Here is an 11,697-nt window from a genome sequence, read left to right on the forward strand (position 1 = left end):
ATCAAGATCAAAAGCTTCTGCACAACAAAGGAAACAGTCAACAAAACAAAGAGGCAACGCACAGAATGGGAGAAGATATTTGCAAATGACAGTACAGACAAAAGGTTGATATCCAGGATCTATCAAACTCAACACACACAAAACAGACAATCATATCAAAAAATGGGCAGAAGATATGAAAAGACACTTCTCCAATGAAGACATACAAATGGCTATCAGACACATGAAAAAATGTTCATCATCACTAGCCATCAGGGTGATTCAAATTAAAACCACATTGAGATATCATCTTACACCAGTTAGAATGGCCAAAATTAGTAAGACAGGAAACAACGTGTGTTGGAGAGGATGTGGAGAAAGGGGAACCCTCTTCCACTGTTGGTGGGAATGCAAGTTGGTGCAGCCAATTTGGAAAACAGTGTGGAGATTCCTTAAGAAATTAAATTAAATTTAATTTCCTCAAGAAATTAAAAAATTAAAAATAGAGCTTCCCTATGACCCTGCAATTGCACTACTGGGTATTTACCCCAAAGATACAGATGTCGTGAAAAGAAGGGCCATCTGTACCCGAATGTTTATAGCAGCAACGGCCACGGTCACCAAACCGAGATGTCCTTGAACAGACGAATGGATAAGGAAGATGTGGTCCATATACACTATGGAGTATTATGCCTCCATCAGAAAGGATGAATACCCAACTTTTGTAGCAACATGGATGGGACTGGAAGAGATTATGCTGAGTGAATTAAGTCAAGCAGAGAGAGTCAATTATCATATGGTTTCACTTATTTGTGGTGCATCACAAATAGCATGGAGGATATGGGGAGTTAGAATGGAGAAGGGAGTTGGGGGAAATTGGAAGGGAGGTGAACCATGAGAGACTATGGACTCTGAAAAGCAATCTGAGGGTTATGAAGGGGCAGGGGGTGGGAGGTCGGGGTACCAGGTGGTGAGTATTAGAGAGGGCATGGATTGCATGGAGCACTGGGTGTGGTGCAAAAATAATGAATACTGTGATCCTGAAAACAAATAAAAAATAAATTTAAAACAAACAAAGAAACAAACAAAAAAATAAAATCTTTGTTAATTCAAAAAAAAATAATAAAAAAATAAAATTATATTGATGAACAACAACAAGAAATATATACTTATGCATATGTCTCCTCAGGGTAGGGAAACAGAAGCAAAAATAATCTACTGGTATTGTACCAAAATAAAAAGCTTCTGTACCATGGCAGAAACCATCAACAAAACAAAAGGCATCCTAGTGAATGGGAGACAATACCTGCAAATGATATATTCAGCAGGGGGGTTAATATAAAAGTTATATAAAGAACTTATACAGCTCAATACCAACCCCCCCCACACCCACACACACACAACCAAACAACCCTCTGATTAAAAAATGGACCAAGGACATGAAGAGACAATTTTTCATATATACTTTAGTTGTGATTTGAGAGGAGCTGTGGTGGACACTTCCATTCATATTTAGGAAACATTGATTGGGTTCAATCCCATGCAATTATCCTGCTAGAAGCTAGAAATGTGATTGAGAACAAAAAAGGCCTAGTTCCTGCCCTTCTGGACTTATATGTTAGTGTAGTATGCTACCAGATTATCCCAGAGATCAGAAGGAAAAAGAAATTATTCATGTTAATATAGAACAGACAAAGCTTAGAAGGAGGAATATGGGAATTTAGTGAGTTTAAAACAAACCGAGTAACATGATATAATAAGTACTATTGGATTTTACAAAGATGAGTTTGGAGATCTTGAGACAAAGTATGTCAGTTCAGCTAGGTACAGTACTTGGCAGGAGGTGATGTAAATGTGCTGAGGAATATAATGAAGAAGTGAAGTGTGCCACAAAGTGTGCCATGAAGTGAAGTCTGAGCCGTAAAAACACCCACACTTAGTGGAGTAGGATCTCTTTCCTTTCAGATTACCCAGAATGGAAAGGATTTTTGTCAATCTGAGTATCACCTATTGGAAATGTTGACTGGCTCCATCAATGGAAACACTCTGGGTCTCCACACCACCCCATACAGGAGAACAGTTAAAGACAACTCCCCAAAGAAGAAATATGCACTAAACTGTTAATAAGTGAGAAATACAATTTTATTGGGTTATGCTATTATTATTTTTGGGTTCTCTGATTAGGTTATGATACTGTTATTTCTGGGTTCTCTAATGTAGCAGGTGGCAAGTGTTATCTTCACGTATAATGAATGAGCAGTTGAGAGTAGAAGAAGACCCAGTTAATATAAATGCTTTTTGAAAAAGTTTATGGCAAAAATGCAGGGGACTTTGAGATACAGTCCATAAAGGAGAGAAAAACCAAATTATTGACTTTCTCTGCTTGACTTATTTCACTCAGCATAATCTCTTCCAGTCCCATCCATGTTGCTACAAAAGGTGGGCATTCATCCTTTCTGATGGAGGTATAATACTCCATAGTGTATATGGACCACATCTTCCTTATCCATTCATCCTTTGAAGGGCATCTTGGTTCTTTCCACAGTATGGCGACTGTGGCCATTGTTGCTATAAACATTGGGGTACAGATGGCTCTTCTTTTCACGACATCTGTATCTTTGGGGTAAATACCCAGTAGTGCAATTGCAGGGTCATAGGGAAGCTCTCTTTTTAATTTCTTGAGGAATCTCTACACTGTTCTCCAAAGAGGCTGCACCAACTTGCATTCCCACCAACAGTGGAAGAGGGTTTCCCTTTCTTCACATCCTCTCCAACACATGTTTTTTCCTGTCTTGCTAATTTTTGCCATTCTAACTGGTGTAAGGTGGTATCTCAATGGGGTTTTAATTTGAATCTCCCTGATGGCCAGTGATGATGAACATTTTTTCATGTGCCTGATAGCCATTTGTATGTCTTCATTGGAGAAGTGTCTGTTCATATCTTCTGCCCAAATAGCATGGAGGACAAGGGGAGATGGAGAGGAGAAGGGAGTTGAGGGAAATTGGAAGGGGAGGTGAACCGTGAGAGACTATGGACTCTGAAAAACAATCTGAGGGTTTTGAAGGGGCGGGGAGTGGGAGGTTAGGGGAACCAGGTGGTGGGTATTGGAGAGGGCACAGATTGCATGGAGCACTGGATGTGGTGCCAAAACAATGAATACTGTTATGCTGAAAAAAAAAATAAATTAATTAAAAAAAATACAGTGCAAAAACCAACCAAACAAACAAAAACATCCCCAAATTATTATTTGTTTGTTTTAATAGGGAAATATTTATCATATTTGGAAGCTGAATGAAGTTAGAGGGAGAGCATATAACATAAGAAAAACATGTAAATGACAGAACAAGTAGGACAGGGAATGAACCTGAGGATTTAGAATTTTGGTAATAACTACAAGGCCAACTCCTCCACCGAATACACTCTGGGATTATCCTACAGCTGACACGAAACCCACATTAACTTCCGGGGCAGAGCCTTCACCATGAAACGGACCCTTGTTTCCTAGTCAGCAATTTAGAAATGGGCCATTAGTGCCTCCTGAGGATAGGGTAGAAGTCTGGAGCATCTGTGCTCATTTATTGAGAGACCAGAGATGCCAGGCCAGGAATCATACCCAACAGGACTCATTAACATCCTGTTTTGTGGACCATCATTTCCAGGGGGAGGCCCTTTCAGCTGAGATGAGAAGTCCCTGGGAATGGTAGGCATGGAATAAAGCAGAGAGGGTGGAGTCATGGGATATGGAGCCAGAACAGCCTCCCGAAGGACAGGGCCCTGGTTCACTGTTCTCCCCAGGGAGAGTGAGGCTAGGCATGGCAGGGCCTCCCTTGGGCAGCTCTTCCAATATGTACTTCCCCCAGATTCCTGCTGCTTTCCTCTTTGCTCCCAGACCTTAACAAGAGTAAATGACAGTCTGAGCATCTGGACCCAAGAACTCAGTCTCACACCTTCTCCAGAGCTGGATGCTGGATAGGTTATCGACCTGGAGACCTGGGTGATAGAAGAAGCACCTACTAATTCTCCACAGGTGTGAGAACAGGAAATCCATCTCTGAAGTAAGAGCTTCACAAAAACTACGCAAGACTATTAGCCCTCTGTCTCTATTACATCTCTGTGAGGAATAGAGGACCAGAAGAAATGGCCCTGACATCTATGTTGGTCAATCTCCTCAGACTCTTAACCCAACTAGGCAAAATTTGAATCAGCTGGACACTCTTAGAAAAGCTTACTCTTTCTGCATTTCCACAGGAAAATCCTTGACTCTCAAACAACCCCTGAGGCAGGTTGCATGGTTTGGCAGCTTGGCTTCTCACTATCTGAGGTAAAGCCTTTATCTCTCTTTCAGGGAAGTGTGAAGCCTCTAGATATGTTGATTTTTGAAACAGAGCCCAAAGCAGACCCTAAGAGTTTAAGCTATACTGTCTTCCAGATTCTCTAGTGCTTTGGGCTCTGTACCTCATCCTAATGACCTCTATTCCTGGTTTTCTAAACATGAAATATCCATAAAAATGAAGAAAGAGTCTGTGCAACATCCCAGGTCTGAGTGACCACTTCCTGGTGGAAGTATCAATACCTGTCCATACAGCCCAGGCTTTGCTGGCCTCTGATATGGGATTTTTGCACCTATCTGGTAATAAATGTCTCCAAATCAAAGGGCCATCTAAGAGCCAATAATATTCCTGTCATATGCTTTAATGCTTTCCAGAACAGGAATTCATCCTGTCTATCCTGTGGCCATTTAATCCAATGTAGACGTTCTGGCCCTGCAGGAGGCAGATTGGGGATCTCAGTCAGGTGTAATAGAGGGCAGATAGAATTATTGAGCCTGATTACAACATACAACACATGCTCTTTTGTTGCCAGCAGCTTTCACCTTTTCTCCTAAACACAAACACTGTGATCTTTTTGGGCAGGGCCTCATTAGTTATCAGATCTTTGAGTTCTCCCAGGCTCCCATGTTTGCATAACCAGTAAAGAAACACCTATGTTGTAATTGATCTTAAAGGTTTAGCTCATAAAGGTAATACCATGTCAAAAACTCCATCCCCTAGTCTCAGAGAGAATGGAATCCCTTCTCCCTCAAACACATGGAGAGTATGGAGCTGATCCAGGGAAGTGACTAAGGTGGATGTATTTTAGCTCTTTCTATGAGACTTACAACTATAGCGTGAGTACTACAAAAAAATGTGGACAAAAGTTATATGGAAAATGTAGGGGAAGTGCTTTGTTGAGATCACACATCTGTACCAGCTTTATATTCAGAACAGGTCATTAGGACAGTAACCGGGTATTTAAATCATTAGACACACAGTATACTAAAAACAGGTACAAAAACAACCTAGGGTTTGGGTTCCAGGATATTGATTTCTAGAGAGAGGTGATTTAATTGTGGAAAGATACATGTCAAGTTTTGATGTCCTGAATAAGATTTTCATGTAGTGACATGTTAATGTTTAGCTACTGTGATGTCTGCTCTCCATTCAGATGGATCTTTCTTCAAGGTACAATTAAAAGTGTCAGAAACTGAGAAGTTAATAGGTAAAGTCCATTTCCAGTAGGAAAGACATTGCCTCATTGGATTCATGTTGGCCATCATCAGGAGCCTGTGATGTTACAAACTAGGGACCACCTTAGCAAAAATTCACTGAGAATGTATTTGATTCTAGGAAACTAAAGAAACAACACAGAATGGAGCACTGGAACTCCACCTTGGGAAGTGGCTTTATATTGATGGGGATTCTGAATGACAGTGGGTCTCCTGAACTGCTCTGTGCCACAATCACAGTCCTGTACATGTTGGCCCTGACCAGCAATGGCCTGCTGCTCTTGGTCATTACAGTGGATTCCCGGCTCCACGTGCCCATGTACTTCCTGCTCAGGCAGCTCTCACTCATGGATCTCCTCTTTACATCTGTTGTCACTCCCAAGGCTGTCATGGATTTTCTGCTCAATGAAAACACCATCTCCTTTGTGGGCTGTGCCCTTCAGATGTTTTTGGCATTGATGTTGGGTGGTGCAGAGGATCTGCTACTGGCCTTCATGGCCTATGACAGATATGTGGCCATTTGTCATCCTCTGAACTACATGGTCTTCATGAGGCCAAAGGTCTGCTGGTTCATGGTGGCCACAGCCTGGGTACTGGCATCCATAAGTGCCTTTGTTTATACTGTGTATACCATGCACTATCCCTTCTGCATGTCCCGGAAGATCAGGCACCTGCTCTGTGAGATCCCACCTTTGCTGAAGTTGGCCTGTGCAGATACCTCTAGATACGAACTGTTTGTGTATGTGATGAGTGTAACCTTCCTGATGCCCCCTCTTTTTACTATCATTTCCTCTTATGCACTAATCCTGTGTACTGTATTTCGGGTGCCTTCAAGTGAGGGGAAGCAGAAAGCCCTAGTCACCTGCTCTTCCCACCTGATGGTGGTTGGGATGTTCTACGGAGCTGCCACATTTATGTATGTCCTTCCCAGTTCACTCCATAGCCCTAAGCAAGACAACATCATCTCTCTTTTCTACACAGTTGTCACTCCAGCCCTGAACCCCCTTATCTACAGCCTGAGGAATAAGGATGTTATGAGAGCCTTGAAAAGAGTCCTGGGAAAATACATGCTGTGACACAGTCCAGCATCTAGGGAGAGCTTCTGGCTGTCCCTCAGAGTTCATTTCTCTTCAAAGATTTCTGCTAATGTCCCATGGTAAAAACACCGTAATGCAATGGCTACATTTTAATAGTTAAATGAAGGAATGTAATTTGTTTTTTTAATTTTTTTTATTTTCAGCATAACAGTATTCATTATTTTTGCACCACACCTATGGATCTATGCAATCTGTGCCCACTATAATACCCACCACCTGGTACCATGACCTCCCAGCCCCCGCCCCTTCAAAACCCTCAGATTGTTTTTCAGAGTCCATAGTCTCTCATGGCTCACCTTCCTTTCCAATTTCCCCCAACTCCCTTCTCTCTATCTCCCCATGTCCTCCATGCTATTTGTTATGCTCCATAAATAAGTGAAACCATATAATTGACTCTCTCTGCTTGACTTATTTCACTCAGCATAATCTCTTCCAGTCTCGTCCATGTTGCTACAAAAGTTGGGTATTCATCCTTTCTGATGGACGCATAATATTCCATAGTGTATATGGACCTTATCCATTTGTCCGTTGAAGGGCATCTTGGTTCTTTCCACAGTTTGGCGACTGTGGCCATTGCTGCTATAAACATTGGGGTACACTGGCCCTTCTTTTCACTACATCTGTATCTTTGGGGTAAATACCCAGCAGTGCATATTCAGGGTCATAGGGAAGATCTCTTTTTAATTTCTTGAGGAATCTCCACACTGTTCTCCAATAGGTTGCATCAACTTGGAAGAGGGTTCCCCCTTCTCCACATCCCCTCCAACACATGTTGTTTCCTGTCTTGCTAATTTTGGCCATTCTAACTGGTGTAAGGTGATATCTCAATGTGGTTTTAATTTGAATCCCTCTGATGGCTAGTGATGATGATCATTTTTTCATGTGTCTGATAGCCATTTGTATGTCTTCATGGGAGAAGTGTCTGTTTCTATGTTCTGCCCATTTTTTGATATGATTGTCTGTTTTGTGTGTGTTGAGTTTGAGGAGTTCATTACGGATCCTGGATATCAACCTTTTGTCTGTACTGTCATTTGCAAATATCTTCTCCCATTCCCTGGGTTGCCTCTTTTTTTTCTTGACTGTTTCCTTTCCTGTGTAGAAGCTTTTGCTTTTGATGAAGTCCCAAAAGTTCATCTTCTCTTTTGTTTCCTTTGCCTATGGAGACATATCTTGAAAGAAGTTGATGTGGCTGATATCGAAGAGATTACTGCCTATGTTCTCCTCTTGGATTCTGATGGATTCCTGTCTCACATTGAGGTCTTTTATCCATTTTGAGTTTATCTTTGTGTACAGTGTAAGAGAATGGCAAATAATCCTAAAATTTTTATGGAATCAGAAGAGACCCTGAATCACTAAGGAAATGTTGAAAAACAAAAATAGAACTGAGGGCATCACCTTACCTGATTTCAAGCTTTATTACAAAGCTGTGATCACCAAGACAGCATGGTACTGGCATCAAAACAGACACATAGACCAGTGGAACAGAGTAGAGAGTCCTGATATGGACCCTCAACTCTATGGTCAAATAATCTTCGACAAAACAGGAAAAAATATACAGTGGAAAAAAGACAGTCTCTTCGATATATCGTGCTGGGAAAACTGGGAAGCTATATGTAGAAGAATGAATGTAATTTCACTTGTCAAATGAATTAATGTGTCTGTATTTTTACCATTTTATTTTATTTTTTGAAGTACAGTTGACATAGAATCTTACATTAGTTTCAGGTATGCAGCATAGTGATTTGACTAGGTCCTTATTTTATGGGACGGTCACCACAAAATATAGCTACCATCTATTATTATACAACACTATGACAGTGTTACGGACTACTATGCCCTTTATCCCCACTGTACCTTTCATCCTGGTGACTTATTTATTCTATAACTGAAGTCTGTATCTCTCACTGCTCTTTAACCATTTCACCATCATTCAACCACCCCCTCCCTCAATGCTCTGTCAACCACCAGTTTATTCTCTGTATTTATGGTTTGCTTTTGTTGTCTCTTTATTCTTTTCTTTTGTTTAAAATTCCACATGTAGGTGAAAGCATATGGTATTTGTCTTTCTCTGACTTATTTCACTTAGGTTATACCCTCAAGGTCCAACCATATTGCCATAAATGGCAAGATTTCACACCTTTCTCTGGCTGATTAATATTCCACTATATAGTGGAATATATATATATTTATATAGTGGAATATATATATATTTATAATGAAATTATATATATATATATATATATATATATATATATACACACACACACATACACACACAACACACACACACACACACACACGCCACAATCAGCAGGTACTTGGGTTGCTTTCATTATCTTGGCTATTGTAAATAATGCAGGAATAAACACAGATATGTTTATATATTTATGAATTAGTGTTTTCATTTTCTTTGGATTAGTATCCTTTCGTGGAACTACTGAATCATATATTATTTCTGTTTCAATTTTTTGAGGAATCTCCATACTGTTTCCACCGTGGCTGCACCAATTTACATTCTCACCAACATTGCACAAAGTTTTCTTTTTCTCCACATTGACACCAGCACTTATTTCTTGTCTTTCTGATCCTGGCCATTCTGATGTGTTTAAAGTGATATTTCATTATCAAATGCTATTAAATCTTTTTTCCGTCAGGTAATTTATTAAAAAAAAAAATAGTCACAGTCTATTTAAACGTTGCTGTCCATTTTCCCACGTAGCTAATGAGTTAAATGAGCCCAGGTACTTTTACCAGTTTTGGACTGACAAACCTCTGACTGGGGAGTCCATACTAGACCAACATATGAACCAAAAAAAAAAAAGAAAGTTTCAAGTGGGAAGCCTAAGCAAACCCCACATCAGGGGAGCAGACCTTGAGATTTGCACAAATTTTAGACCAGCTGACCTTGTTAAATGATCATGTAGTCAGTCTAATTAACTACTAGTAGTTTATATGCATTTCTGTCATGTTCTCCCCTTTTTCCAAATAGTCTTTATAGAAAATGCCTGAGTCCTCTAACAGGTGTCATTGTTTGTCTTTTTTTTAAAAATTAACATATAATATATTCTTTGCTCCAGGGGTACCGGTCTGTGATTCCTCAGTTTTACACAACTCACAACATTCATCATAGCACGTACCCTCCCCAGTGTCCATCTCTCAGCCACCCCACCCTCTCACCCCCCGCTCCAGCAACTCCCCGTTTGTTTCCTGAAATTAAGAGTCTCTCATGGTTTGTCTCCCTCTATGCTTTCCTTTTGTTTCATTTTTCCCTCCATTCCCCTATGATCCTCTGTCTTGTTTATCAAATTCCTTATATCAGTGAGATCATATGATAATTGTCCCTCTCTGATTGACTTATTTCACTTAGCATAATACCCTCTACTTCCACCCACATTGTCGCAAATGGCAAGATTTATTATGTTTGTTGGCTGCATAATATCCCGTTGTATATACCACATCTTCTTTATCCATTCATTTGTTGATGGATATCTAGGCTCTTTCCATAGTTAAGCTATTGTGGACATTGCAGCTATAAATATTCTGGTGCCAGTGCCCCTTCAGATCACTAGGTTCAAATCTTTATGGTTAAATACCCAGTAGTTCAATTGCTGCATCATAGGGTAGCTCCATTTTCAACTTTTTGAGGAACCTTCATATTGTTTTTCAGAGTGGCTGTACCAGCTTTCATTCACACCAACAGTGTGGGAGGGTTCCCCTTTCTTTGATCCTTGACAATACCTGTCATTTCCTGACTTGTTAATTTTAGCCATTCTGACTGGTGTGAGGTGGTATCTCATTGTGGTTTTGATTTGTATTTCTCTGATGCTGAGTGATGTGGAGCACTTTTTCATGTGTCTGTTGGCCATCTGGATGTCTTCTTTGCAGAAATGTCTGTTCATGTCCTCTTCCCATTTCTTGACTGGGTTAATTGGCCTTTGGGAGTTGAATTTGATCAGTTATTTATAGATTTTGGACACTAGCCCTTTATCTGATATGTCATTTGCAAATATCTTCTCCCATTCTGTCCGTTGTCTTTTGTTTTCATTGACTGTTTCCTTTGCTGTGCAAAAGCTTTTGATCTTGATGAAGTCCCAATAGTTCATTTGCCTTTGGCGATGTTTCTAGGAAGAAGTTGCTGCAGCTGAGGTTGAAGAGGTTGCTGCCTGTGTTCTCCTTGAGGATTTTGATGGATTCCGGTCTCACATTAAGGTCTTTCATCCATTTTGCGTCTATTTTTATGTGTGTTATAAGAAAATAGTCCAGTTTCATTCTTCTGCATGTGGCTGTCCAATTTTCCCAACACCATTTGTCAAAGAGGCTGTCTTTTTTCCAATACACAATCTTTCCTGCTTTGTCAAAGATTAGCTGACCATAGAGTTGAGGGTCCATTTCTGGGCTATCTATTCTGTTCCATTGATCTATGCGTCTGTTTCTGTGCCAGTACCATACTGCCTTGTTGATGACAGCTTTGTAATAGAGCTTGAAGTCTGGAATTGTGATGCTGCCAACTTTGGCTTTCTTTCTCAACATTCCTCTGGCTATTTGGGGTCTTTTCTGGTTCCATATAAATTTTAGGATCATTTGTTCCATTTCATTGAAAAAAGTTGATGGTATTTTTTTTTGTAATTAAATTTATTTATTTTCAGCATAACAGTATTCATTATTTTTGCAACACACCCAGTGCTCCATGCAATCCGTGCCCTCTATAATACCCACCACCTGGTACCCCAACCTCCCACCCCCCCACCACTTCATTCCCCTCAGATTGTTTTTCAGAGTCATAGTCTCTCATGGTTCACCTCCACTTCCAATTTCCCCCAACTCCCTTCTCCTCTCCAATTCCCCATGTCCTCCATGATATTTGTTATGCTCCACAAGTAAGTGAAACCATATGATAATTGACTCTCTCTGCTTGACTTATTTCACTCAGCATAATCTTTTCCAGTCCCACCCATGTTGCTACAAAAGTTGGATATTCATCCTTTCTGATGGAGGCATAATACTTATTATGCCACATTTTCCTTATCCATTCGTCTGTTGAAGGGCAGAAAGATTCCCTTCATTTTTTTTTTTTAA

At 40.3% G+C, this 11,697-nt stretch overlaps 1 protein-coding gene across 1 annotated transcript; it reads left to right on the forward strand.

Moving 5' to 3' along the window:
• The first annotated feature begins 5,667 nt into the window (after positions 1-5,667).
• Positions 5,668-6,600, forward strand: LOC123391549 (olfactory receptor 2AG1-like). Its single transcript, XM_045078276.1, has one exon. The coding sequence runs from the start codon at positions 5,668-5,670 to the stop codon at positions 6,598-6,600; it is 933 nt and encodes a 310-aa protein (XP_044934211.1).
• Positions 6,601-11,697: the final 5,097 nt, after the last annotated feature.

This window comes from Mustela putorius, unplaced genomic scaffold, assembly GCF_011764305.1.
Source record: "Mustela putorius furo isolate JIRA1106 unplaced genomic scaffold, ASM1176430v1.1 tig00000238_pilon_pilon_pilon, whole genome shotgun sequence".
In the NCBI taxonomy this organism is placed as follows: domain Eukaryota; kingdom Metazoa; phylum Chordata; class Mammalia; order Carnivora; family Mustelidae; genus Mustela; species Mustela putorius.